This window comes from Narcine bancroftii, chromosome 2 (genome assembly GCF_036971445.1).
Source record: "Narcine bancroftii isolate sNarBan1 chromosome 2, sNarBan1.hap1, whole genome shotgun sequence".
Classification (NCBI taxonomy): Eukaryota; Metazoa; Chordata; class Chondrichthyes; order Torpediniformes; family Narcinidae; genus Narcine; species Narcine bancroftii.
The window spans coordinates 22,232,140-22,258,369 of NC_091470.1; the positions used below are offsets into that span (position 1 = coordinate 22,232,140).

Consider the following 26,230-nt stretch of genomic DNA (forward strand, 5'->3'; position numbering starts at 1 on the left):
TTTATAGAGTGCAAAGTATTTATTATCACTTAAAATATTTACAATTTTTGCCACATGCTGGAATAATAGCCATTGTAGTGCTAGAACTTATTGTGCCTTTTTCTTTGGAACTGAAATAAAATTGCACAAAAATTTAAATCTGCGGGAAAGCTTCCATTTCACTTCACCTACCTGCCTTTTCCCCACATCCCTTACAAAAGGAGTTAAGGGATAGGGGGGAAAGGAAAGTAGGTGGAATTGAGTCAATGATCAAATCAGCCATTGGATGGCGGAGCAGGCTCAACGGGTGGCTGACTCCTGCTCCTATTTCTTATGTTCTAACTCATCAGACCATCCCAGTTTCCTAGTATGCACAAAACCTCTCATGAGGGGAAAATAAAATTTGTTTTCAACAAATACAAATGATCACACTGGGGTCATACAGGGATGAAAATTTCCACTTAGCTGCCCAGCAATATTACATTTAAATACCTAATTGGAAATGAGGAACAACTATATCTGAGCAATTTTCTCCAAGTTGAACTTTTGATAATGGAATTGATACATTTGTGTACTTTTCATGACTAACTTCCTATTTGCACCTTATTTGATCCTTCCTGTAGCATCTCCATTTGGTATTTGCTGTATCTTGCAACATGATGAATGCTTTATAAAGGCAACAACCAATCAGGGGCCACCACCCGTCTGATTTTCATTTTCAAAGAAACCAAAAGTAAGCCTCCTATTTGTAAAAATAATACTTAGGTCAATATTCATTGTCAGAAGGACACTTCAAAATTGCTTGCATGAATCTTACCAAATTTTCTCTTGCAACATTTACATTTATCAAAGATTATGACTGCAAAAATCTTTTGTTATGCTAATTTATAAATACCATGTAGTTGAAGATCCTGAGACATTAAACACTTCAAGGATACAGCCTTTTCCTCCTCAGTGTTTAGTTCTAAACAAATAATCTATTTTCAGAGATTACAAGATACTTTGTCCTTTCAATAGTCCCTAATGCCTGGACTGGCTATGTACCTTCTGTCCCAGTACTTCCTGAAGAAGTGCAACGTTCAATTTGGTTCAACTCCTGTGAAGTATTTGAGCTGAAACAAATGCATATTCCTTGTGTCACTAGAGGGCATGGAGAGCATGGAAGTTGAGTCAGCTGTACAGTTAACACCAATGCAAGATGGCCAACGGTCTGACAAAAGATCAAAGGCCAAGGTGAAGGACAATGCTAGGATCAGAGGAAAACAGTGCCTTTCAAATCGTGCAGCAAAAGTAAATTTTAAAATGCAAGTAGAAAGACATGTAGCAGAAAGCAAAAGGATGGCAGTCTGGGTACACTCCCAAAAGATGGCGCTCTGGATACACCCTCCAAAGGATGGCAGTCTGGGTACACTCCCAAAAGATGGCGCTCTGGATACACCCTCCAAAGGATGGCAGTCTGGGTACACTCCCAAAAGATGGCGCTCTGGATACACCCTCCAAAGGATGGCAGTCTGGGTACACTCCCAAAAGATGGCGCTCTGGATACACCCTCCAAAGGATGGCGGCCTGGGTGCACCCCCATTTAAAATTCAAATTCCACTTTCAATTTTACAGAAATACAAATTCAAAGGAGCTAATGTTAAGCTTGTGAATCTGACTTTCGAGTATGCGGGGATTGTTATCGAAGAGGTCGTACAAAGAATTAAAGATCTCAGATCGTTGAAGCCCACAATATACATTAACAATATAGTCCAAGTTGAAACTGCTATAAGGTTGATTAGAATTATGAGTGGCAATTAGCAACTAATCGAGTTTGAGATATGATGCCAGTTCCACCTCAAGGGAACAGAGATTCTCCATTTAAAAATAATCCACGTGCAAATAGCTGGATTCTTAGATAGGGTCCTTTCAAACAACTGGACTATATTATTGGATTGATGTTAAGATCCAATGTCCATCCAGCAAAGAACAAGATCACAACGGAGTGACCTTCAATGAATAAGAACTGTAAGAGATGCGGGATAGTGGTTAAAACCTGAGGACATGTCTCCAGAAGATGGAAGGGTGAAATTGTTTCTATGGGTAGGAAGGTTCACCCACGGACACAAATTTAAGACAACCAGCCAAGAAAAATTGTTGTGAGATGGCGAGGGAAAGAAAAAGGAAAGCAATATCTGAAAGCGTGGTGGAAGTATATTCCACAGCTTTTCCAAAGAGGAATGGAATAAATAGTTGGGAGTAAAAATTCTCAGAATTTGGGTAAAGGAGCAGGTGTCGGACAGAGGGGCTGAAGAGCATTCTATGTTCTTTGTTCTATGATTTCAAATTGGTAATACATAAAATCATCTGACAAATGTTTGAAAACCATCACACTTCTGTGAATCTCCAACATATCTAATGTTAGCAACAGAACGTCTGGAGCGAAGATCAATCAAAAGAGCTTAGACCTATTTAATAAGTTAAATCTTGGTTGATGCCATGCATTTTGCTCAGATTTGAATAATGGGTACATGTTCAAATGAAAGTCAATTTGAGAGTCACTTCTGCCCTAAATAGATCTCCAAGTAGATAGATACAGAGATGGATATTTCTTCAGGTAAGAAATAATGCACCCATTTTTCTATATTTTGGAGCAGTGGGTGACATTATTCAATTTGGTTTCTTATTTAATGTTTTGCTGACTCCTTATAATTTAAATTTGAAAAAGCACAAAGCCTTTGTGTAAACATTGTTCAACCCTTGCTACTACTAGCAACTTCTGTTTCAAAATATCTTGCACTATTGCATATAAATAATGCAACTCCCAATGTACTGTTTACATTTGTTCTCTTTGTAACCTTCAAACAAGGCGACAGCATCAAACATTGTTTTGTTTAAAGCATTGCTCAGGAATTATTTTGGCCAAACTTGCTTCTGTGAGCGATTTTTCAAACATGATACATTAGAGTTTGATGGAAAAAGAGCTCCCGCAGGAACATCCATGATCTGCCTGTGGATTGTTCAATATTTGGAATGAACTACGGATTAGTTCCTCGCTGTAGTCCACTGTGCCTCCCTTCAGATACTCCACACTGTCAGAATCAATGACAACACAGATGCCATCCTGTTCAAAGATCCTACATGGGAAAGACAAACACACAGTTAACTTGCAGGGTAGAAAATTAACAGTTTTTAAAAAAAAAGATATTTCATTCCTTATAAACCATAAATTTAATTCACATCAGATAAAAATTCCACCACGCTGTTCACACATTTTGGGAGTGCAGGGTCCCTTACCAGACATGGCCAAAGTGAATGTCACAGTCTTTTTCCTAGGGTTATACTATTTTAGTAATTGTGGGCATTGGTTTAAGGTGAAAGGAAAGAGATTTAAGAGGGCCCTGAGGAGCAACTTTATCACTCAGAGAAAAATGTACATCTGGAACATGTTGCCAGAGAAAGGTACAGAAGTGGGTATAATTACAACACTGGATACGAAGGGGTTAGAAGAATATGTACCAAATGCAGGCAAATGGGTATAGCCAAGAATATTCATGGAAAGGTTGAGCCTAAAGGCCCGTTCCCTGCTGGATGATGCTTTGTCTGCATTATGTACCAAAGTGCAGCATTATAATGTGTATTTAAGTTAAACGATATACAGAGACTGTATCACACTATACAGTGGTATCCCCCCCCCCCCCCCATTCGTGGCTTCACTTTCCACGGTTTCAGTTACCCGTGGTTAATCACAGTCTGAAAATACTAAATGGAAAATTCCAGAAATAAGCAATTCATGAGTTTTAAATTGCGCACAGCTGAGTAGTATGATGAAATCTTGCGTCGTCCCAGTTGGGATGTGAACCATCCCTTTGTCCAGAGTATCCACGCTGTATACGCTACCCGCCCGTTAGTCACTTAGTAGCTGTTTCAGTTATCAGATCAACTGTCGCGATATATACAGGTACACAATCCTTTATTCGGACATCTAAAATCCGGAAAGCTCCAAAAACCGGCATTTTTTTCCTGGTGCTGGTACAGCAGAGGGAGAGAGAGAGATAGCAGCGCGACTTGGGTGGGTGGGGGGAAGAGACGGCAGCACGACTCGGGTGAGCAAGGGGGAGATATACCAGCACAACTGGAAGGGGATGGATATGGCAGCACAATTCGGGTGGGCTTAAATCTGGGGCAGCTGGGTTTTGTTCTGAAATCCAGAAAAATTCGAAACACACTGTCCCCCAAGAGTTCTGCATCAAGGATTGTATAGGGTTCGATACTATCTGCAGTTTCAGGCATCCACTGTGGGGGGGTTGGGTGGGGGGGAGGTCTTGGAACATATTCCTTGTGGATAAGGGGGGAACTACTGTTTTAGAAAGCTTCTTATCCTTCCAGAGATTATTGATGCATAGTACATGGTCAGGTTCCTTCCAAATTTGCTGACTGTAATTGTTTCTTTGTATAAGCTGTGTAACCTGTTGCTAGCCACAAGACAATTGGATACGAGAGAAATTTGAGATCTCGGTTACAATACCACACATAATATCGACCATATACTTTGGCTGATGGTGATCAAGATTTATGAAAGGTAGGGTGACTCTGTGGAGAGAGGTGGGGAGTAACATCCAATTACTATAGCTGGAGGTGGCTATGAAAATCATGAAGTTCAGAAATGACCCGTTGAACTGAAACTTGATAGCAATTTCTCAATAAAGGCTTTAATCTATTTAAAAAGTTTAAAATTCAAAGCATCGCCATGTAAGCCTTGAGGTTCCATTCAAAGATGTATACAGCCAGACAACCACATATGCAAGTGTAGTTCCTGTCTCAAAGAACTGAATAGGCTGATTCTAAAATTACCTTTCTCTAATGGAAGCCTGAGGCGATTGGTGTGCCTCAGGGGTCGGTACTGGGTCCCCTGTTGTTTATCATTTATATTAATGATTTGGAGGAGGGGGTGGTTAACTGGGTAAGCAAATATGCAGATGATACAAAAATAAGGGGAGTGGTGGATTGTGAGGATTTTCTTGGATTACAGAGGATTTGGTTTGTTTGGGAAAAGTGGGCTGAAAGATGGCAGATGGAATTTAATGTAGACATGTGCGAAGTGCAGCATTTCAGAAAAAAATAACCAGAATAGGACTTATGCAGTTAAGGAATGCAGAGGAACAGAGGGATCTTGGGGTTACGGTACAGAGTTCCTTGAAGATGGATTCCCATGTAAACAGGGTGGTTAATTTATGCTGGCCTTCATAAAATCATAGTGTAGAGCAGTGGTTCCCAACCTTTTTCTTCCCACTCACATACCACTTTAAGTATTTTCTATGTCATTGGTACTCTGTGATTAGTCAGAGGTTGCTTAAGGTGGTATGTGAGTGGGAAGGAAAGGTTGAGAACCACTGCTCTAGACCCAATTGTTACCAAAATATTTTGCTTGAGAAAAATTGTCATTGGCCCATTTCCTTTGGAGTTCTGAAACCACGATAAAAACAGTGATTTTAAAATTTATTTCTTTTCACCCACATCCCACCTTAAGCAATCCTTTACTAATCACAAAGCACCTATGGCATAGGGAATACTTAAAGTGGTATGTGAGTGGAAAGTGAAAGGTTGGGAACCACTGGCATAATGTATAGGAGCTGGGAAGTGATGCTGCGACTGTTTAAGGCATTGGTGAGGCCAGGTTTGGAGTATTGTGTTCAGTTCTGGTCTCCAAATTATAGGAAGGATATAGATAAGGTGGAGAGGGTGCAGAGAAGATTTACAAGGATGTTGCCTGGCTTACAACATCTAGAGTACAGAGAAAGATTAAGGAGACTGGGACTTTATTCATTGGAATGTAGACAGTTGATAGGGGATTTGATAATTTAAAATTATGAAAGGAATAGATAGACGTTAGTAGACTCTTTCCCCTGAGGGCAGGGGAGGTTGGAACTAGAGGGCATAAGTTAAGGGTAAGGTGACAAAAATTTAGAAAAAATATTAGAGGATGCTTCTTCACTCAGAGAATAGTGGCAGAATGGAATGATCTTCCAGAGGAGATAGTTGTGGCAGGGTCCTTTTTGTCATTTAAGAGAATGTTGGATGTGTACATGGATATGAGGGAGTTGGAGGGTTATGGGCGGAGAGTGGTGAGGGGGAGCTTGTGGAGTTGTTCAAGTGAACCAGCGCGGACTCGTAGGGCCGATATGGCCTGTTTCCGCTCTGTAAACTGTTATATGGTTATAATGTCTTCCATCCAAACATGCAGAGCTGTAAGAAATCATTTCCTATTGTTGAACTACACATACGTTTGCAATATTGGGGAATGAGATAATGCAGCAAAAAATAACTTGTGGCATCAATGAATAAAGCTGAGGTGACTTTTATTTTTACCTGTCATCTGAGTTTATTGTTTTATCCAGTGTGAATTTGTACAGGAATCCTGAGCAGCCACCTCCTTCCACTTGCACCCTCAGAAACTCATCCTTTTCCAGGATTTTCTGTAGGCGCTGCAACACAGTGATTATTTAATACACTTTAATTGTATGTATCTCTTCAATAGCTGCTACAAAATATTTTGAAAATAAAAAAGAAACTGCAGTGATTTTTGTCTGAAATAAACAATAGTGAATGCTGGAAATACTTAGCAGGTCAGGTAGCACTAGTGGAATAAAGGATAACATTTCCAAGCTAGTTAAAAAATCTGCAGGTCATGAAATTTTCTTACTCAATGAGAGTTTGTCATCACAAGACCATAAGACATACACAGAAAGAGGATCAAGTCAAGACAAGTCACTTTTATTTATCGTTCATACCATGCGTGAACGGTAAAGACGAGATAGTGTTTCTCCAGGACCATGGAGCAGAAAAATAAGTTGGAATAGAAGCTAAACACATTAAAATATTAAGACTTATACAGTAAAGTCAACAGTATGCTATCCACATATGTTCTGAGAATTCAGGAGTCTGATGGCTTGGGGGGAAAAAACTTTTGCCCAATCTGGACGCAAGGATCCGAGTGCTATGGTACCTCCTACCAGATGGCAGAATGAAGATTAGTTTACATGAGGGGTGTGTGGAGTCCTTCACAATGTGTATTGCCTTTCACCTGCATCAAGTATTGTGGGTGTCCTTCATGGTAGGAAGAGAGCCTCCAATTATCTTTTCCGCTGACTTCTCTATCCTCTCCAGAATCTTGCAGTCCGAGGTGGTACAGCTTCCAAACCAGCACTCAATACATCCTCTGTAGAATGTAGTGAGGATGGACGTGGGGAGATGAATTTTCCTCAGCCTTCGCAGGAAGTAGAGGCACTGCTGGGCTTTCTTGGCCATGGAGCTGGTGTTAAGGGATCAGATGAGATTCTCTGCCAAGTGCACTCCAAGGACCATGATACTCTTGACGACCTCAACGGTCGAGCTGTCAATGGTCATTAGAGGGTGGTCCCCCGAGCCATCCTGAAGTCGACAACCCTCTCTTTTGTTTTATTAATGTTCATATACAAGTTGTTGGCTCTGCACCGTTAGCGACTGCACCTCATCTGTTTGCTCCCTGCTCATTCTTACTGACAAGCCCCACTACAGTTGTGTCATCAGTGAGCTTGATAATGTGATTCGAGCTGTGTTGCTGCACAGTCGTGGGTCAGCAGTGTGAACAGCAGTGGACTAAGGACACAGCCCTGGGGGGGGGGGCAATGCTCTGTGTTGGTCTTGGAAGTGCTGTTACCGATCCGGACTGCTTGAGGTCTCCACGACAGAAGTCAAAAATCCATTTGCAGGGAGAGGTGTTTAGACCCAGCAGGCTCAACTTCCTTATCATGTACTGAGGCATGATTGTATTGAATACCAAACTGGAGTTGATAAACAGCATTCAAACATGCGAGTCCTTATTTTCCAGGTGGGTGAGGGCTAGATGGAAGGCAGTGGCGATGGAGCGGTTGGATCTATATGCAAACTGCAGCAGGTCCAGTGACGGGAGCAAGAGCTTGATATCCCCCATGTCGAGCCTCTCAAAGCACTTCATGACAATGGATGTAAGTGCCACAGGCCATGAGTTGTTGAGGCAGGGCGCAGACAACTTTGGCACGGGACAATGGTGGCGGCTTTGTGGCACATTGGGATCACAGCGCTTCTGAGGCAAATGTTAAAGATGTCAGTGAGAACATCTGCTTGTTGAGCTGTACATCCTGAGCACACTGTTGGGAATGTTATCAGGTCCAGCAGCTTTCCGTGGGCTGACCTTGCATAACTCTCTGTTCACATCAGCCACTACAAGATACAGCACCTGATCATTTGGTGGAGAGGTGGTCTTCGTCACTGCCATGTCGTTTTTTTTTGTTGTTACCTCAAAACGCACGTAGAAGTTGTTCATTGCATCTGGGAGGCATCACGAGCACAGGCAGACGGTGTAGCCTTGTGGTTGGTGATATCTTGAATGCCCTTCCACATCTGTCGAGTGTCCTTGCTGTCCAGGAAGTGACTATAAATGCACTGGGCACTTGCACACTTTGCTTTCCTTGACAACTTGGCTCTTGCAATAGCTAGGGCTACCTTGTCGTCCGCTCTGAAGGCAGCATCTCAGTTCCTGAGCAGCACACACACCTCTGCAGTCATCCATGATTTCTGAATAAAGCAACTAATGATGGTCTTTGACACAGTGACGTCGTCAGTCTACTAATGTGGCTAGATACTGATGCCGTATACTCCTCCAGGTTGATGCAGTCGCCATCGGTTGAGTGTTAATCAGTGCACTCAAAGCAGTCTTGGTGCATGGATGGCCCCCGCTGGCCAGGTTTTAACCTGCTTCAGAACTGGTCTGGAGCATCTGACAAGCAGTCTGTATGCTGGGATTATCATTACAGAGATATGGTCTGAGTATCCAAGGTGGGGGAGGGGGTCTGCCTGATACACGCCGGAAATGTTCATATACACATGGTCCAATGTGTTTGCCTCTCTTGCAGCAAAATCCACATGCTGATGGAATTTATGTAGCCCTGACTTGTGGTTCGCCTGGTTGAAATCCCCAGCGATAATAATCAGTCTGTCAGGATGTGTGAACTGCAGTTCGTTTATAGCCCCATACGGTTCCCAGATTGCCTCCTTAGCTTTAGCGCAGGATGGAGGAGAAGATGTACACTCCAATTATTAGGACCGTGGTGAATTCCCACAGTAGATAAAATCATCTACATCTAACAGTCACAAATTCCACCAGCGTTCAGCAGCGACTGGAGACTCGTACAGAATCCTTACACTATTCCATGTTGATGTAAATGCAGAGGCCACCGGCATGGGCTTGACCACAAAGGGCAGCATCTCTGTCAGCCCGAAATAAAGTGAGCCCGTCCAGCTGAATGGCAGTGTCCGGGAAACTGTCACTGAGCCGTGTTTCAGTGAACACCAAAGCACAGCAGTCCCTGTACTCACGTTGCGCAGACCTCCGGAGTCAGATGTCATCCATTTTGTTCACCAGGGAACAGACGTTGGTAAGCAGGATGGACGGGCGAGCCAGGCAGCAGGAGTTCGCTTTCAGCCTCGCAGGAACCCCTGCTCGCTTACCGCGCTTCCTCCATCTCGTGCACCACTTTCTTCTCCTCTGCAATCCCGAGGCTTTTAGGCCTAGTCCCCGCAGCAGCCCATGGTCGCACAGCTCAATCCCCAGATCTTGCCGGAATAACTTTAAATACTGTAAGCTGGAGCATCGGGTAGCTATGACTACAAAAATGAAAAATGTGTAGCAAAATAACAATTTAACTATACTGTTTAACTTTAATTAAAAGAAAAACAAAACTACCTGTCTTGGAGAGGCCGCTGCATCTGACGTTGCACCGCCTCAATGGATATTCTGCCCATGTCTGCCTCACCATTTGAACTGATCCATTTTCCCACTCAGCCCCACTGCCCAGCCTTCTCCCCATAACTTTTGATGCCCTGGATAATCAAGAACCTATCAATCTCTTAAATACACCTAAGGACTTGGCCTCCGCCACCACCTGTAGCAACAAATTCCAGATTCACAACCCTTTGGCTGCAGAAATATCTCATGTGTTCCGAGTGGACACCCTTCAATTCTGAAGTTGTGCTTCCCTGTCCTAGACACTCCCACCATGGGAAATAATCTTTCTACATCTACTCTGCCCATGCCTTTCAACATTTGAAATGTTTCAATGAGATTTCTCCTCATTCTCCTGAATTCCAAAGAGTACAGGCCAAGGAGCGTAAAACATTCCTCATATGATAACACTTTAATTTATTGTGAACCTCCTCTGAACCCTCACCAATGTCATAACATTTTTTCTTGAATATGGAGCCCAAAACTGCTCACAGTGTTCCAAGTGAGATTTCACCAGTGCTTTATGAAAGCACCACCATCATTATCCCTGCTCTTATATTTTATTCCTCTTGAAATAAATGCCAGGATTGCATTTGGTTCTTCACCACCAGCTCAACCTGCAAGTTCACCTTCAGGTTAAGTACAACATAAAGGAGCACTGAAATGTTTACTTAATTCTTACGCCGTAGCCATCATAAAGGATCCCTCACCCTGGTCACAATCTCGTCTCGCTGCTACTTCCAGGTTGAAGGTACAGAATGGCGGCACAATTAACATAGCAATTAGCGCAACACTATTACAGCGCCAGTGACCCAGGTTCGAATCTGGTGCTGTCTAGAAAGAATTTGCATGTTCTTCCCATGTCTGTGTGGGTTTCATCGGGCACTCCGTTTTCCTCCTACCCTTCAAAATGTATGGATAGGTGTAGGTTAATTAGGGTATTTGTGTGGCAAGGGCTCATGGGTCGGAAGGGCCTGTTACCATGCTGTATGTCTACATACCTGAAATCCAAAATCTATAGATTTAATACCAGTTTATTTTTCAACAGCTCTCAGGTTCCTGAACATCCCTGTACTACCCTAACCATAAACTGCTCTGGGACCATCAAAGAAACTGTTTTACATAAATTTTTTTTTTTGCACTAATTGAAATTCAATATTTCTCTCTCATATTTATTACCTCATTTTCTCTCTTGATATCTTGTAGTAATTTAACTTATACAATTGTAATTACTGTATCTTATAAGCCTGTCTGGTTGCAGCAAGTAAGAATTTCAGTAGTTGTGTATATGACAATCAACTATCTACAGATAGAGAATTAATCGAGAGATAAAGTAGAACTCCATTAATTGAGCATTCTTAAGACTTTCATAATCCCTGATGAAGAGGTGTTCTAGCCTACTGAGTGTAATTCCAATACTGGTATACCCCGCGTTACAAAGGTAGAGCGTTCCTGAGAAATTGTTCATAAACCGAAAATTAGTAAAGCGAAGACACATTGACTACTATTGGACAAATTTTTGTAAAAGTGAAACCCCCAATATAAACCCATTATCTTCTTTGGCTTGGCTTCACGGACGAAGATTTATGGAGGGGGTAAATGTCCACGTCAGCTGCAGGCGCGTTTGTGGCTGACAAGTCCGATGCAGGACAGGCAGACACGGTTGCAGCGGTTGCAGGGGAAAATTGGTGGGTTGGGGTTGGGTGTTGGGTTTTTCCTCCTTTGTCTTTTGTCAGTGAGGTGGGCTCTGCGGTCTTCTTCAAAGGAGGTTGCTGCCCGCCGAACTGTGAGGCGCCAAGATGCACGGTTTGAGGCGAGATCAGCCCACTGGCGGTGGTCAATGTGGCAGGCACCAAGAGATTTCTTTAGGCAGTCCTTGTACCTCTTCTTTGGTGCACCTCTGTCACGGTGGCCAGTGGAGAGCTCGCCAAATAACACGATCTTGGGAAGGCGATGGTCCTCCATTCTGGAGACGTGACCCACCCAGCGCAGCTGGATCTTCAGCAGCGTGGACTCGATGCTGTCGGCCTCTGCCATCTCGAGTACTTCGATGTTAGGGATGAAGGCGCTCCAATGAATGTTGAGGATGGAGCAGAGACAACGCTGGTGGAAGCGTTCTAGGAGCCGTAGGTGATGCCGGTAGAGGACCCATGATTCGGAGCCGAACAGGAGTGTGGGTATGACAACGACTCTGTATACGCTAATCTTTGTGAGGTTTTTCAGTTGGTTGTTTTTCGTGTAGTCTTCCAAAGGCGCTATTTGCCTTGGCGAGTCTGTTGTCTATCTCGTTGTCGATCCTTGCATCCGATGAAATGGTGCAGCCGAGATAGGTAAACTGGTTGACCGTTTTGAGTTCAGTGTGCCCGATGGAGATGTGGTGGGGCTGGTATTCATGGTGGGGAGCTGGCTGATGGAGGACCTCCGTTTTCTTCAGGCTGACTTCCAGGCCAAACATTTTGGCAGTTTCCGCAAAACAGGACGTCAAGCGCTGAAGAGCTGGCTCTGAATGGGCAACTAAAGTGGCATCGTCTGCAAAGAGTAGTTCACGGACAAGTTTCTCTTGTGTCTTGGTGTGAGCTTGCAGGCGCCTCAGATTGAAGAGACTGCCATCCGTGTGGTACCGGATGTAAACAGCGTCTTCATTGTTGAGGTCTTTCATGGCTTGGTCAGCATCATGCTGAAGAAGATTGAAAAGAGGGTTGGTGCGAGAACACAGCCTTGCTTCACGCCATTGTTAATGGAGAAGGGTTCAGAGAGCTCATTGCTGTATCTGACCCGACCTTGTTGGTTTTCGTGCAGTTGGATAACCATGTTGAGGAACTTTGGGGGGCATCCGATGAGCTCTAGTATTTGCCAAAGCCCTTTCCTGCTCGCGGTGTCGAAGGCTTTGGTGAGGTCAACAAAGGTGATGTAGAGTCCTTTGTTTTGTTCTCTGCACTTTTCTTGGAGCTGTCTGAGGGCAAAGACCATGTCAGTAGTTCCTCTGTTTGCGCGAAAGCCGCACTGTGATTCTGGGAGAATATTCTCGGCGACACTAGGTATTATTCTATTTAGGAGAATCCTAGCGAAGATTTTGCCTGCAATGGAGAGCAGTGTGATTCCCCTGTAGTTTGAGCAGTCTGATTTCTTGCCTTTGTTTTTGTACAGGGTGATGATGATGGCATCACGAAGGTCCTGAGGCAGCTTTCCTTGGTCCCAACAAAGCTTGAAATAATTTCTTTGTAAAAGCGAATATAGACTTTTTCATATAAGAAAATTTTTGTAAAGCAGTGTTTTACCAGTTACACAGTATAATTTATAATAAAAAAATTTCCATTTCACCCGACGAGTTTGAAAAAAGCACAGGAAACAAAACCAAGTGATTTCCAAAGGTGTGCAGCAACTGGGGCCCGGTGACTTTCAAGGAAGTGCAGGAACTGTTAAAGTGCTTTAAAGGGAGCACAGAAATCATCACACAGTGAACTTGCTGACAAACCATTGAGACTTTCCAATAATCAGATCGCATTTTATCAGAAATTTAATGTACTGCCTCATTGTGTGGGAAGTGTCCGAGATGCAAGTTAACATTGGGATTGAGGATTAACATTGGGATTGAGGACATAGCTTGAATCCAACAGAGACCAATGAAAAGCTACTTTCTCCTTCCACTTCAAGTTCAATGAGTTTTAGCTTAAAGATGCACATTCTAACCAGTAATCTGTCTCAAAAACTTGGAAGGGTGAAATCTTACAACATTCAGAAAGAGGATGTTGGTGTCAAGCTGGGAAATTGATTTCCCTACAAGTTAAAAACACCATACAGTCAAACCCTATCCGGCACCTATCGGGATTGGTAGATGCCGGATAAATGTATTTCCCAGTTGCTTGAGATTGCATTGTTTAGCGAACTAACAGCAAGGCGCGCCAATTTAAAACTTGCATTTTTTTACCCATTGATTTTCCTCGACTTTTTATCCAGTGACTTGAATTCCAGATAAAAATGGTTTTACAGTATTTAGCAACATTTTATTAGTATCTTCTATATTTGCAACTGGTATTTTTGCATTACCATTTAGGCAAAAAAAACCCTCAACACAGGGAAAACATATGCCACCAGTGACAAAACACCATTCAATTTGGCCACAAGCAATTTACCACCTTTACCTTGACACAGCTGTCACTGAGTGACACCGCATCCTGTGATGTACCAGACTTTGATTCTGTTTCTTGACCAACAGAGAAGCATCTTCTAATGAATCGAGAACTTAATAACTGCTGATGGGCCACAGTGCAAGCTATTTTACCTAATGACACAGGCTGGCTCTGCAAAGGAATGGACAAACAGGGCACCCTGTTAAAAATACAAAAGTGAAAAGAGTGAGTCAGCAGGAGAGTGGAAAAATAAACTTCCTGACATACATAAAACACTAAGACAGTTTTATCCCTTGCTCAAATCCATAGGAGAACCCTGCGAACAGATAGAAATGGTCAATCCATTTAACACTAGCACTGATACTCAAGCCATTGTCATACTTGCTATTCTTACAGGGCGACACATTCCTTGAAAGAAGGAGGCTGTCTGCTCTATTTATCAAATGTCCAGCTGGTCTGGGCATGCTTGGAACCTCCAAATTCTGAAAGTGCCCAGGGTGTTACCCGCCAACACTAGCAAGCAAACCTGAGAAACAAGAGAATTTACCTGTCATTAATCTCATTTTCACCATGAGCTGCTATTAATTCTGTCTGACTTGAAAGGTGACAAATCTCCCATTTATGTCAGTGGTTCACTATTAACAAATAATGGCAGCAGTTTAGGGTCAGCAGGCTATGGATTATTCCGTCTGAGTGTTAACCTTTGAAGCTTTTCTCATTTTATCAATCTTCAAAGCACTTCCAGACCAAAAACAGTACACTTGCTATTGTTTTGTAGATTTTTGCGGCAGTTTATTAACACATGGCGTAATCCACAATAGTGATATTTTCTGAAAGAATTTATGGGAAAAAGCTAAAAGAATTCCCTAGTATTTTTCAAATATCACTGAATATTTTAGATTCACCTCAAAAGAGATTGAACAGTTTATTGTTAAGATGTAGTGGATAGCTTTCTTTTCAAAATGATTTTATTGTTGTGTAATAAAACAGAAAATGTGATATTACAAGAAATTAGTGTACTGTAAGGCAAAGATTTGCTCTCAGCAAAAATTGCTCAGCACCTCTTACAGCCAGAGAAAGAGAAGCAAAAAAGAGTCGCCCCAGAGTCAATGAATTCCCATGGCTTTGCCTCCAGTGGTCCCACAACCTCCTCAGCCACACAGCGTTCAGACCAAGCCTTCACAATCCAAACTCCAGATGCACACCTCTGTCATGATCAGGAAGTCTCCAGCACCCTCTTGCATCCTGGTGGCGATACCTCGTATCCCTTCAGCTAGTCTCAAGTCAGTCTCCGGAGTCTGGTGCAAGACCCTTGTCTGCAAATCACCAGCGTAGGTTTCTTGCCTCGTCACCAACAGATAGCCCTATCACCTATGGGTTCTTCAGTCTCAGAATCCCTCAATGATCCGCCGCCAAGGTCATCGTCCCATGGATCGATCGTCTCCTCTGCTTTTCCCTCTCAAAAAGGTGGAAGCAGTCCTCTGCTTTCCGGAGTCTGCAACCCCTTTTGGCCGCTGTTGATCATAGGTGCTGCCATCTTGGACCTAGGCCCTGCACTCACAGAATTTTAAAATAAACTACCATCAGCTCCTTTAACGGGCCATTAAAAACCTATACAGAGCTAATGGTAGTCGGACTGGGCGGTTGGATCCTGCCTGCTAGCACTGAGACTTTGCTCTTTACTCTCAGGGGGTCCACACCAGCCACAGTGCTATCCTCATAGCAACTCTGACAGCACCGCCATATTTTTGCATGTTATCGGGTGGAGGGGGGGGGGGTCAATCCGTACCCAGTACAGCTGATAGTGCAATTCCGTATATTTCAGTCTTAAAGCACTCAAAATTCAGGAGTTAACATTCATGCCAGATATAAAAGTGAGATCTTAAATTCAGCAGTTCCTTGGAGCAGAATCTTAGGTCCAACTACCTTCAACTGCTCCATCAATGGCATGGAAGGCTGAAGGGCCAGTTTCTGTGAAGGCTCACCCACGTCGTTGTTACAGAGTAGGAGTTCCAGTATTTAGTCCCAGCCACAATGAAGGAACAGCAATATAGTTCCTAAGCAGGGTGATGTGTGACGCGCAGAGATTTACAAAGATGTTGCTGGGACTTGAGGATCTGAGTTACAGGGAAAGGTTAAACCGGTTAGGACTTTATGTCCTGGAGAGTCAGAGAATGAAGGGATATTTCATAGAGATATGTAAAATTATGAGTATAGTTTGAGTAAATACAAGCAGCTTTTTCAACGGAGGTTATTTGAGGTTCAGGGTAAAAGCTGAAATGCTTAGGGGGAATTTTTTCATGTAGGAAGTGGTGAGAGTGTAGAACGAGTTGCCAGCTGAAGTGGTGAATGCGATTCAATTTTGGCACAAGAAAAATTTGGACAGGTACATGGTTAGGAAGGGTATGGAGGGCTATGGTCCAAGGGTAGATCAATGGGACTAGACTAGTAGTTCTTGAACTTTTTTTTCCTACTGACATACTGCCTTAAGTAATCTGATACCATCTTAAGTATGGCATAGGTGTTCTGTGGCTAGTAAAGGATACATTTATGTGAGTGGGAAAAAAAATGTTGAGAACCACTGGCATAGACAGAGTTGATGGAGGTGAGATCACAGCTTAAAGACATTCAGAACTGTCTCAAGTATCAGAATAGACGATGGTGAAAGGCTGCTGACCAGAAAATATTATGCAGTCCTGAGAAATGATCAAGCGTGAATTTTTGCATTTCAGAAATTAACAGGGTGTGAGCGAGGATCACAGGAAACGCTGTGATGAGAGACTTAGCAGGAGCACCAACTAGCCTCACTGATTTATTGAGCGAGTGCACTCAGCATTTCAGTGCTGCTCAGCTCGACCCATCCTTGATTGTTGCAACTCGGAGCAGTGGAGGTGGGGAGCAATGGCTTTTGCTGAAACGCTTTGTCCCATCTGGAGGAATCCCATCCCCTCCCACCTCATATAAATATCCTCAGAGAATTCTGTTAAATCCCAAGGATAGGGTGGGTCAGTAAGTTTGTGGATGATACGGAGTTGGGAGAGCTGAAAGTTGTCAGAGGTTACAAAGGGATTTATAGGGGATGCAGAGTTGGGCAGGAAAGTGGCCGATGGAGTTCAATCTGGATAAGTGTGAGGTGATGCATTTTTGAAGGTCAAACCTGAAAGCTGAGCGCAGGGTTAATGGTTGGATACTTAAAATAAAGAATAGAGGGATCTTGGGGTCCAAATCCATACATCTCTCAAAATCACTGCGCAGGTCGACAGGACGGTTAAGATGTCTGATGGGATGTTGGGCTTTATTAATCGGAGGATTGAGTTCAAGAGAAGAGAAGTCATGTTGCAACTCTACAGATCTCTGGTGAGACCACACTTAAAAGAGTATTGTGTTCAGTTCTGGTCACCTCATTATAGGAAGGTTGTGGAAGCTATGGTGAGGGTGCAGGAGATTTACCAGGATATTGCCTGGATTGAAAAGTAAGTCTTATGAGGCAAGGTTAGCAGAGCTGAAAATTTTTCTTTGGAGCAAAGAAAGATGAGAGGAGAGTGAATAGAGGTCTACAAGATTCTAAGAGGCATAGATAAGGTAGACAGCCAGCACCTTCTTCCTAGGGCAGGAAAAGCAAACACCAAGAGGCATCTCTACAAAGTGAAGGGAACAAAGTTTAGGGAAGACACCAGGGTTAAGTTTTTTTTTATACACAAAGAGTTGTGAGTGCCTGTAATGCCTTGCCAGGGATGGTGAAGGCTAAAACATTAGGGATATTAAAGAGACTCTTAAGATAGGCACATGGATGAAAGAAAAATAGAGGGTTATGAGGTTGGAAGGGTTTAGTACTTTCTTTTGGTAGGAATATGTAGGTCAGCACCACATTAAGGGCCGAAGGGCCTGTACTGTAGTGTTATGTTCTATGTTCTAATACAAAGTCTGCAACTTTATAGCAGCTGGCCAATCTATCCTCACAGAGCTCCCAATAGCTGGCCTTACTGTATCACCCATTGGGGATGGGAGTTTATATAATTCCCAAGTCAAATAACTGGAAATAAATAATAAAATTGATAAGTTAAAATCAAGGATTTGGAAAGGATACAAATGAATTCTGCTTTACTTTTACAGTGTCCCCGGGTAATCATTCAGCTACTCTCTGTTTAACCTTCACCCAGTACATTTTGTTTTGTACCAGTACTGAATACAGTAACAATAAAAACTCTCCAAAAATTAAAGTTAATCAGGATTTGCAGTCTCCCTGTCATCACTGAACCACGTGATCTCCCTGTCCTCACTGCCACTTGCTGCACTAATTTTGAATTTTCTGGGCTAAAATACCTTTGTCATTTTTTTTTAAAATTCAGATTTACAGCATTTGCATTTTTTCTTACCACTGAATTCAGGTATATTATTCAATTTAATAATGAACTTATGCATGCATTACTTTTCACACAAACTTCATCAAACAATCAAGAAAAAATTCATAACACACGTGTTGTGGAAATAGATGAACTGAAATAAAAGTTTAAGTTCAGCTTCTGCATTAACACTGTTGAAGGCTATGTGATTAAAAACAAGGTCAAATGATTACATGGCAAATTATCTCCATAACTGTCAAGGAGGTCATTGGGGCAACATGGTTGGCGTAGCAGTTAGCACAATGACTCTACAGCGCCAACAACTGGGACCAGGGTTCGAATCCACGCTGTCTATAAGGAGTTTGTACATTCTCCCCGTGCCTACATGGGTTTCTCCAGGGGGTTCCAGTTTCCTCCCACCGTTCGAAACGTACCGGGGGTTGTAGGTTAACTGGGTGCAAATTGGGCGGCACGGACTCAGGGCCGAAATGGTCAGTTACCATGCTGTGTGTCTATATCTAAAAATGCTATATCTAAATAGCAACAACCACACAAAAATTTATCACACAATATGAGTATTTCATCTGTATCAATAATATTATTTTATGCACACTTTGGTTGAGTTCTAAAGAAAAGGGGAAACAGTTCAGTGGACGATTCATTATGCATTAAAAGTTACATTTTCATATCTCACCAAGAAATACATTGTGTGGGAGGCTGTGGAGGAACCTGACTGAGGTTTTGAAAATTATCAGGGGCATTGATTGGAAAGTAAGGAACTTTTCTTAATAGCAGAGGAGAATAAAACTAGAAAGCACAAGTTTAATAAAGGATACGAGGTTCAGAAAGGATCAAGACAATAACTGTTATTTTCACTCAGAGGATGGTTGGAAGTAATCATTCAGTGCCTGAGGGAGTGATGAACAGAGGCTCAGATTACACAAAAGTATTGAGACAAGCGTTTAAAATCACAAAGCTATGGACCAAGTTCTGGAAAATTAGACTGGTAGTTGGGTACTCCATGGCCATGGTGAGTGAGTTTAAGAGCTGATTTCTGTCATGTATATTTAATGAGAGAAATTCTTTTGAAAAGTTATTGATCTGAAAATCTTCGTTGTTTCTTGCTCAGCAGACACATGCTGAGCACCTCAGGTAGTTCCTGTTGCTATTTCAGATTTCCAGCATGCTCTACAACGCATTAAAGTGGGCGTAGAATCAGCCCTACTGATGTTCAGATCATTATTAACATTAGAGATACAGCACAGTAACAGGTCCTCCCAGCCCAGAGCCCACGCTGTCCAAAATCACCCACGTGGCCAACTCCATCTACAAACTCTTCTATTGAACACCCATGCTTCACGGGGAGAACGAACAAACGTCTTACAGACAGTGCTGGTTTGGAACCCGGATCGCTGGTGCTGTAGTAGCAAGAGCTAACAGCGCCAACAACTGGGACCAGGGTTCGAATCCATGTTCAGACATCCCACCCTAATCCTGTTTTTATTTTCATTAATATGTAGCTTTTACATTCATGGGAAACAGCTGCAGTTAATGACAAGTTGTGAGACAAGAAGGGACATAGGATCAAAGGTTGTAGAATCCTTGTGGGTAGAGTTGAGAAACCACAAGGATTAAAAAGACCCTGAAGGGAGTTATGAACAGGACTCCAAATAGCAGACAGGAGCTAGAGAAGATATGTGAGAAAGGTAATGTTTCAGTGGTCACGGGGGATTTTAATGACTGGGAAAATCAGGTTGACGCCGGATCCCTAGAGAAGTACTTTGTGGAATGCCCATAAGATGGCTTTTCGAGCAACTTGTGGTCGAACTCACGAGGGAAAAGGCAATTCTGAATTTGGTTCTGTGCATGAACCGTTTTTGATTAGGGAGCAAAGCAAAGGAAACCTGAGGAGGGAGTGATCACAATATGAGACGATTCACTCTGCAGTTTGGAGGGGGGGGGGCGAGGTGCTAAAATCAGATGTATCAGTATTACAGTTGAGTAAATGTAACTAGGGAGGCAAGAAAAAGGATCTGGCTAAAGATGTCTGGAAGGGTACACAGTAGAGTAGTAATAACGAGTTTCTGGGAATAATTTGGAATTTGTACGATAATTTCATTCTGGAGGGTGAGGCAACCATCACTGACAAGTAAAAGAATGCAAAAATGCAGTATTGTAAAAATTAGCAAGAACCTCACTACAAAAGGCAAAGGAGGAAAAACCCAACACCCAACCCCAACCAACCAATTTTCCCCTGCAACCGCTGCAACCGTGTCTGCCTGTCCCGCATCGGACTTGTCAGCCACAAACGAGCCTGCAGCTGACGTGGACATTTACCCCCTCCATAAATCTTCGTCCACGAAGCCAAGCCAAAGAGAAAAGAGCAAGAACCCAGAGGATTGAAGGCCACTAAAAAGAGATCCCAATGATGCACAAACATGAACCTCTCCCCCCCTGCACCAACTCTTCAGCCATGTATTCATCTGCCATAACTTCCTGCCCTCACTGGCATGTGGCACAGGCAGCAATCCAGAGATTGTCACCCTTGAGGTCCTGAAGAGTTGGTGCAGGGGGGAGGGGTTCACATTTGTGCATCATTGGGATCTCTTCTGGGGAAGGCATCATAAAAAGGATGGACTGCACCTGAACGGGAAGGTGACTATTATCCTGGCTGGCAGGTTTGCTCAAGCTGTCGGGAAGGGTTTAAACTAATTTAGCAGGAGCATGGAAACCCAAATGAGTGAGCAGTGAATAGGTCAGAAGATACACAAGCAGATACACCATGTAACAAGTTTGTGAGGAAAAACTGGCAGGTCAATAAGCCAAAATTGCAAGCACATTTAGGCATTTAACTTGGGATACTTCGGAAACAAATTGAAAAGGGTGATGAATACAGCGCTGATTGTCTTGGACTGAAATGCCTGCAGTATAAGAAATAAGACTGATGATCCAGTAGCGCAGCAGGAAGTTGGCAGGAATGACATTGTGGCCATCACTGAGTCGTGGCTGAAAGAAAACCACAGCTGGAAACGAAATGGCTGTGGATAGACAGTGTATCGGAAGGGCAGCAAGGTAAAGAGTGATGTCTGCGGGTTAAAAATGGAATTAAATTTTTGGAGAAGACATTGGATCAGAAGATATGGAATCCATATGGGTAGAGTTAAGAAAATGCAAGGGAAAAAGGATCCTGACAGGAGTTGTGTACAGACCTCAAAACAGTAGCCAAACTGCCGAGGGAGATAGAGAAGGCAAAAAGAGCAATATTACAATAGTCACAGGAGATTTCAAAATGCAGGTTGATTGAGAAAACTATGTTGATGCTGGATCCCAACAGTAGGAATTTATTGAATGCCTTCAAGATGGCTTCTTAGGACAACATGTGGCTGAGCCAATCAGGGAAATGGCAATTCTGCATTGGGTATTGTGTAATGAACCAGAATTGATGAGGGAGCTGAAGGCATGGGAAGGCTAGGAGGCAGTTAACATGATATGAAAGAATTCACCCTGCTGTTTGAGAGATGGAAACCAAAATCATATGTGTCAGTGTACCAGTGGAATAAAGGAGACTACAGAGGTATGAAAGAGGAATGGGCCAAAGTTGATTAGAAACGCATCCTGGCAGGGAGGACGGCAGAGCAGCAAATAGCTGGAGTTTCTGTGAGAAATAAGGAAGGTGCAGGACAGGTATATTCCAAACAAAAAGAGAAAATTTGAATTGGAAAATTACAGATGTGTAGCTGATAAAAGAGAAGTCAAAGCTAAAATAAACACAAAAGAAAGGCCATAAAAGGAAGCAAAAATTAGTGGGAAGATAAAGGACTGGGAAGCTTTTAACAGTGTAAGGAAGGCAACTAAGAAAGTCATTAGGAAGGAAAAGATTAACTTTGAAAGGAGGCTAGCAAATAATATTAAAAAGGCTACCAAAAGCTTTTTTTTTAAAGTATATTCCGAGAATTAAGGGATACATTTGACAGCTCTTGGACTGTTCCTTGGAGTTCAGAAGAATGAGGGGGGGGGGGGGGGGGAGTCCTCATTGAAAGTCCTGGAACAGAGTAGATGTGGAGCAGTTGCTTCCCATGGTAGGAGAGTATAGGACTGGAGAGCACAACTTCAGAATTGAAGGACACCCATTTAAAACACAGATGGAGCACAATTTCTTAAGATAGGGAGTGGTGAACCTCTAGAATTTGCTACTACGGGTGGCTATGGAAGCCAAATAATTGGTTGCATTTAAGGCAGAGATTGGTAGGTAGATTAATTGGGTATCAAAGGTTATGGGGAGAAGGCAGTGGAGTTGGGCTGAGTGACAGAATGGCAGGAGCAGACTTGATGGATTGAATGCCTACTTTTGCTCCGATGGTTTTGTATTCCACATGAGGCTGCTAAACAATGTTGAAGACTATGATATTACAACAAAGGTCATGATATGGATAGAAGATTGGCCAATTGGAAGAAGGAAAAGTGAGGTAATAAAGGTTTTTTTTTCCTGGCTGGCACAGGAGTCCATGTTGGGTCCACTTCATTTCAAATATAAATGATTTAAATGACAAAATTGATGGCTTTGTGGCCAAGATTTCAGATGATAGGTGGAGTGTTGCGAGAATGGGCAAAGATGGAATACAGTATAGGGAAGTGTATGGCCATGCAATGTGGAAGAAAAAATAAAAGAGTAGACTATTTTCTAAATGGGAAGGGAATTCAGGGAACAGTGATCCTAAGGGACTTGGGAGTCCCTGAAGGTTAACTTGCAGAATGAGTCAGTAGTAAAGAAAGAAAATGCGATGTTAGCATTCATTTTGAGAGAATTAAAATATAAAAGCAAAATGTAATGCAGGGCATTGGCCAGACCATATTCGGAGCAGTTTAATGCCCCATAATCAAAGGAATGATGTACAAGCTTTGCAGAGAGTCCAGAGGAGGTTACAAGAATTGATCCAAGGGATGAGAAGATTAACATTGGATGGCTCTGCATCTACACTCGCTGGTAATTAGAAGGAGGAGGGTGGATCTTACTGAAACCTACCAGATATTAAAAGGGCTGGATAGAGTTCACGTGGAGAAGATGATACCTGCAGTGGGAGAGGCTAGCACCAGAGGGAGGGAGGGGGTGGGTGAGGGAGGAGGAGTTGGGGTGAGGGAGGAGGAGTTGGGGTGAGGGAGGAGGGGAGGGAGAGGGGTGGGAGGAGGGGTGGGGGAGGAGGAGTTGGGGTGGGGGAGGAGGGATGGAGTGGGGTTGGGGTGGGGGAGGGGATGGGGAGAGGGGGGTTGAGGAGGGAGATGGGGTGGGGGAGGGGCAGGAGGGAGGGGTGGTGGAGGGAGGAGGGGGAGGGAGAAGGGGATGGAGGAGGAGTTGGGGTGAGGGGGGTGGGGGAGGAGGAATTGGGGTGGGGGAGGGGAGGGTGGGGGAGGGGAGGGAGGGGTTGGGGAGGGGAGGGAGTGGGTGGGGGAGTGGGGTGAGGGAGGAGTGGGGTGGGGGAGGGGTGGTGGAGTGGAGGAGGGAGGTGGGGAGAGTAGGGGTGGGGGAGGAGGGGTGGGGGAGGGGCAAGAGGGAGGGAGAAGGGGAGGGAGAGGGTGAGGGGAGGGCAAGAGGGAGGGAGAAGGGGAGGGGAGGGAGGGAGTGGGGGAGGGGAGGGAGGGAGTGGGGGAGGGGAGGGAGGGAGTGGGGGAGGGGAGGGAGGGAGTGGGGGAGGGAGGAGGGGTGGGGGAGGGGCAAGAGGGGAGGGAGAAGGGGAGGGGGAGGGAGAAGGGGAGGGAGAAGGTGAGGGGAGGGAGAAGGTGAGGGGAGGGAGAAGGTGAGGGGAGGGAGAAGGTGAGGGGAGGGAGAAGGTGAGGGGAGGGAGTGGGGGAGGGGAGGGAGTGGGGGAGGGAGGGAGTGGGGGAGGGAGGGAGTGGGGGAGGGAGGGAGTGGGGGAGGGAGGGAGTGGGGGAGGGAGGGAGGAGGGGTGGGGGAGGGAGGGAGGAGGGGTGGGGGAGGGAGGAGGTGAGGGAGGAGGGGTGGGGGAGGGGCAAGAGGGAAGGAGAAGGGGAGGGGAGGGAGAAGGTGAGGGGAGGGAGAGGGTGAGGGGAGGGAGAAGGTGAGGGGAGGGAGAAGGTGAGGGGAGGGAGAAGGTGAGGGGAGGGAGGTGAGGGGAGGGAGAAGGTGAGGGGAGGGAGTGGGGGAGGGAGGGAGGAGGGGAGGGAGGGAGGAGGGGAGGGAGGGAGGAGGGGAGGGAGGGAGGAGGGGTGGGGGAGGGAGGAGGTGAGGGAGGAGGGGTGGGGGAGGGGCAAGAGGGAAGGAGAAGGGGAGGGGAGGGAGAAGGGGAGGGAGTGGGGGAGGGGGTGGGGGAGGGAGGGAGGAGGGGGTGGGGAGGGAGGGAGGAGGGGGTGGGGAGGGAGGGAGGGAGGAGGGGGTGGGGAGGGAGGGAGGGAGGAGGGGGTGGGGAGGGAGGGAGGGAGGAGGGGGTGGGGAGGGAGGGAGGGAGGAGGGGGTGGGGAGGGAGGGAGGGAGGAGGGGGTGGGGAGGGAGGGAGGAGGGGGTGGGGAGGGAGGGAGGAGGGGGTGGGGAGGGAGGGAGGAGGGGGTGGGGAGGGAGGGAGGAGGGGTGGGGGAGGGAGGGAGGAGGGGTGGGGAGGGAGGGAGGAGGGGGTGGGGAGGGAGGGAGGAGGGGTGGGGAGGGAGGGAGGAGGGGGTGGGGAGGGAGGGAAGAGGGGGTGAGGAGGGAGGGAAGAGGGGGAGGGGAGGGGAGGGAGGAGGGGGAGGGGAGGGAGGGAGGAGGGGGAGGGGAGGGAGGAGGGGGAGGGGAGGGAGGGCCAATTCACTCCATTTCACACGGCAGCTTGAGAGGGCCTGACAGCGAGAAGTGGTACATGGATGTGAGGGGATGGAGTGGGTTCACATCAGTGGGACCAAGCCAAATAATAGTTCGGCAGAGACCGAAGGGGCCTGTTGTGTTTCGTGCTCTGAGCCGCTGGTGTTCTTCGACCCCAATATGGATGACCCTCGGCGTCCGTGAGACAATCGAGTTGCTCACACGGTTATATCGCGTCTCACCTCCGCCAGCAAAACCCAACGGCTCCTGCCAGACATCTCCTCAGCACCGCACTCGCTCCCATTTTCCTCTCGGTGCCCGACAGCGACGCGACAGCGGACTCCGGAAGTACCGCCCCATCCCCTCCCCCATTGGCGCATCCCCTCGCGTCCGTTCGGAAGCAGCCACGGTCATTAGCGAAAGGACGTGTCCGTCACGAGCCGCACACGCTCCCACCTCCTCCATGCGGCGATTGGTCTAACCGGGGACCTGTTATTGAAGAACGGACGGTTTTCATTGGACGCTGAATACATCTGTCATAGCCGCAAGGCCGCCTCTCCTCCACACGATTTTGGCGCAAATAATCGCCATCCTTTGATTGGCTCGTTTTTAAGGTATCGCGACCTGATTGGGTTTCGTTCAAGTCCATCAAGTCACTCCAGGTATGCTGTGAATGGACGAACAGGATGACTTTCCCGACCTTGGGATGGTCAACGAAACATTTTTAAACGTTGAAAAAGCGACATTTAATGCGAAATGTAGACGACATTTGGCGACGGATTAGCCAATGGGGCGGGAGGTGGGGACAGATCCAGCCAATGGGGCGGGAGGTGGGGACGGATCCAGCCAACGGGGCGGTAGGTGGGGACAGATCCAGCCAATGGAGCGGGAGGTGGGGACGGATCCAGCCAATGGGACGGGAGGTGGGGGGGACGGACCCAGCCAATGGGGCGGGAGATGGCGACGAGCCCTCTCCAGCGGCGGGAGATGGGGGACTGACCCACTCGGAGGGGCAGGAGATAGTGACAGACCCAGCCCAAAGGGGCGGGAGATGGGGGCCGGATCCAACACATGGGGGTGTGAGATGGGGGATGAACCCAGGGAAGGGGTGACAGAGATGGGCCCAGCCCAGAAGGGGAGAAGGGACCAGCCCAAGAGAAGGGGGAGGGAGCCAGCCCAAGAGAAGGGGGAGGGAGCCAGCCCAAGAGAA

The 26,230-nt window shown here is 45.5% G+C and overlaps 1 protein-coding gene across 2 annotated transcripts; it reads right to left on the reverse strand.

Annotated features, from left to right (window-relative positions):
• isca2 (iron-sulfur cluster assembly 2) lies at nt 1-25,595 on the reverse strand. 2 transcript variants are annotated; one of them, XM_069916098.1, is made up of 4 exons: nt 25,477-25,595; nt 13,903-14,089; nt 6,328-6,443; nt 1-3,095 (listed from the first exon to the last, which is right to left on the reverse strand). In XM_069916098.1, the coding sequence occupies exons 1-4, from the start codon at nt 25,551-25,553 to the stop codon at nt 2,921-2,923; spliced, it is 555 nt and encodes a 184-aa protein (XP_069772199.1). In that variant the 5' UTR covers nt 25,554-25,595; the 3' UTR covers nt 1-2,920. The 2 variants fall into 2 exon arrangements, with proteins under 2 accessions (XP_069772199.1, XP_069772198.1); XM_069916097.1 differs by lacking the exon at nt 25,477-25,595 and adding an exon at nt 25,263-25,468 and having other exon boundaries at nt 13,903-14,061.
• Nucleotides 25,596-26,230: the final 635 nt, after the last annotated feature.

Bases quoted from the DNA above. Each gene is read 5' to 3' on its own strand.
- isca2 (XM_069916097.1), bottom strand. From the start codon at position 25,400: ATGCGCCAATGGGGGAGGGGATGGGGCGGTACTTCCGGAGTCCGCTGT. The intron at 14,062-25,262 runs GTGAGACGCGAT...ATTCCTTTGCAG, and splicing joins GTTGGGTTTTGCTGGCGGAG to AGCCAGCCTGTGTCATTAGG. The intron at 6,444-13,902 runs GTAAAGGTGGTA...ACTGTGTTGCAG, and splicing joins TCAGTGACAGCTGTGTCAAG to CGCCTACAGAAAATCCTGGA.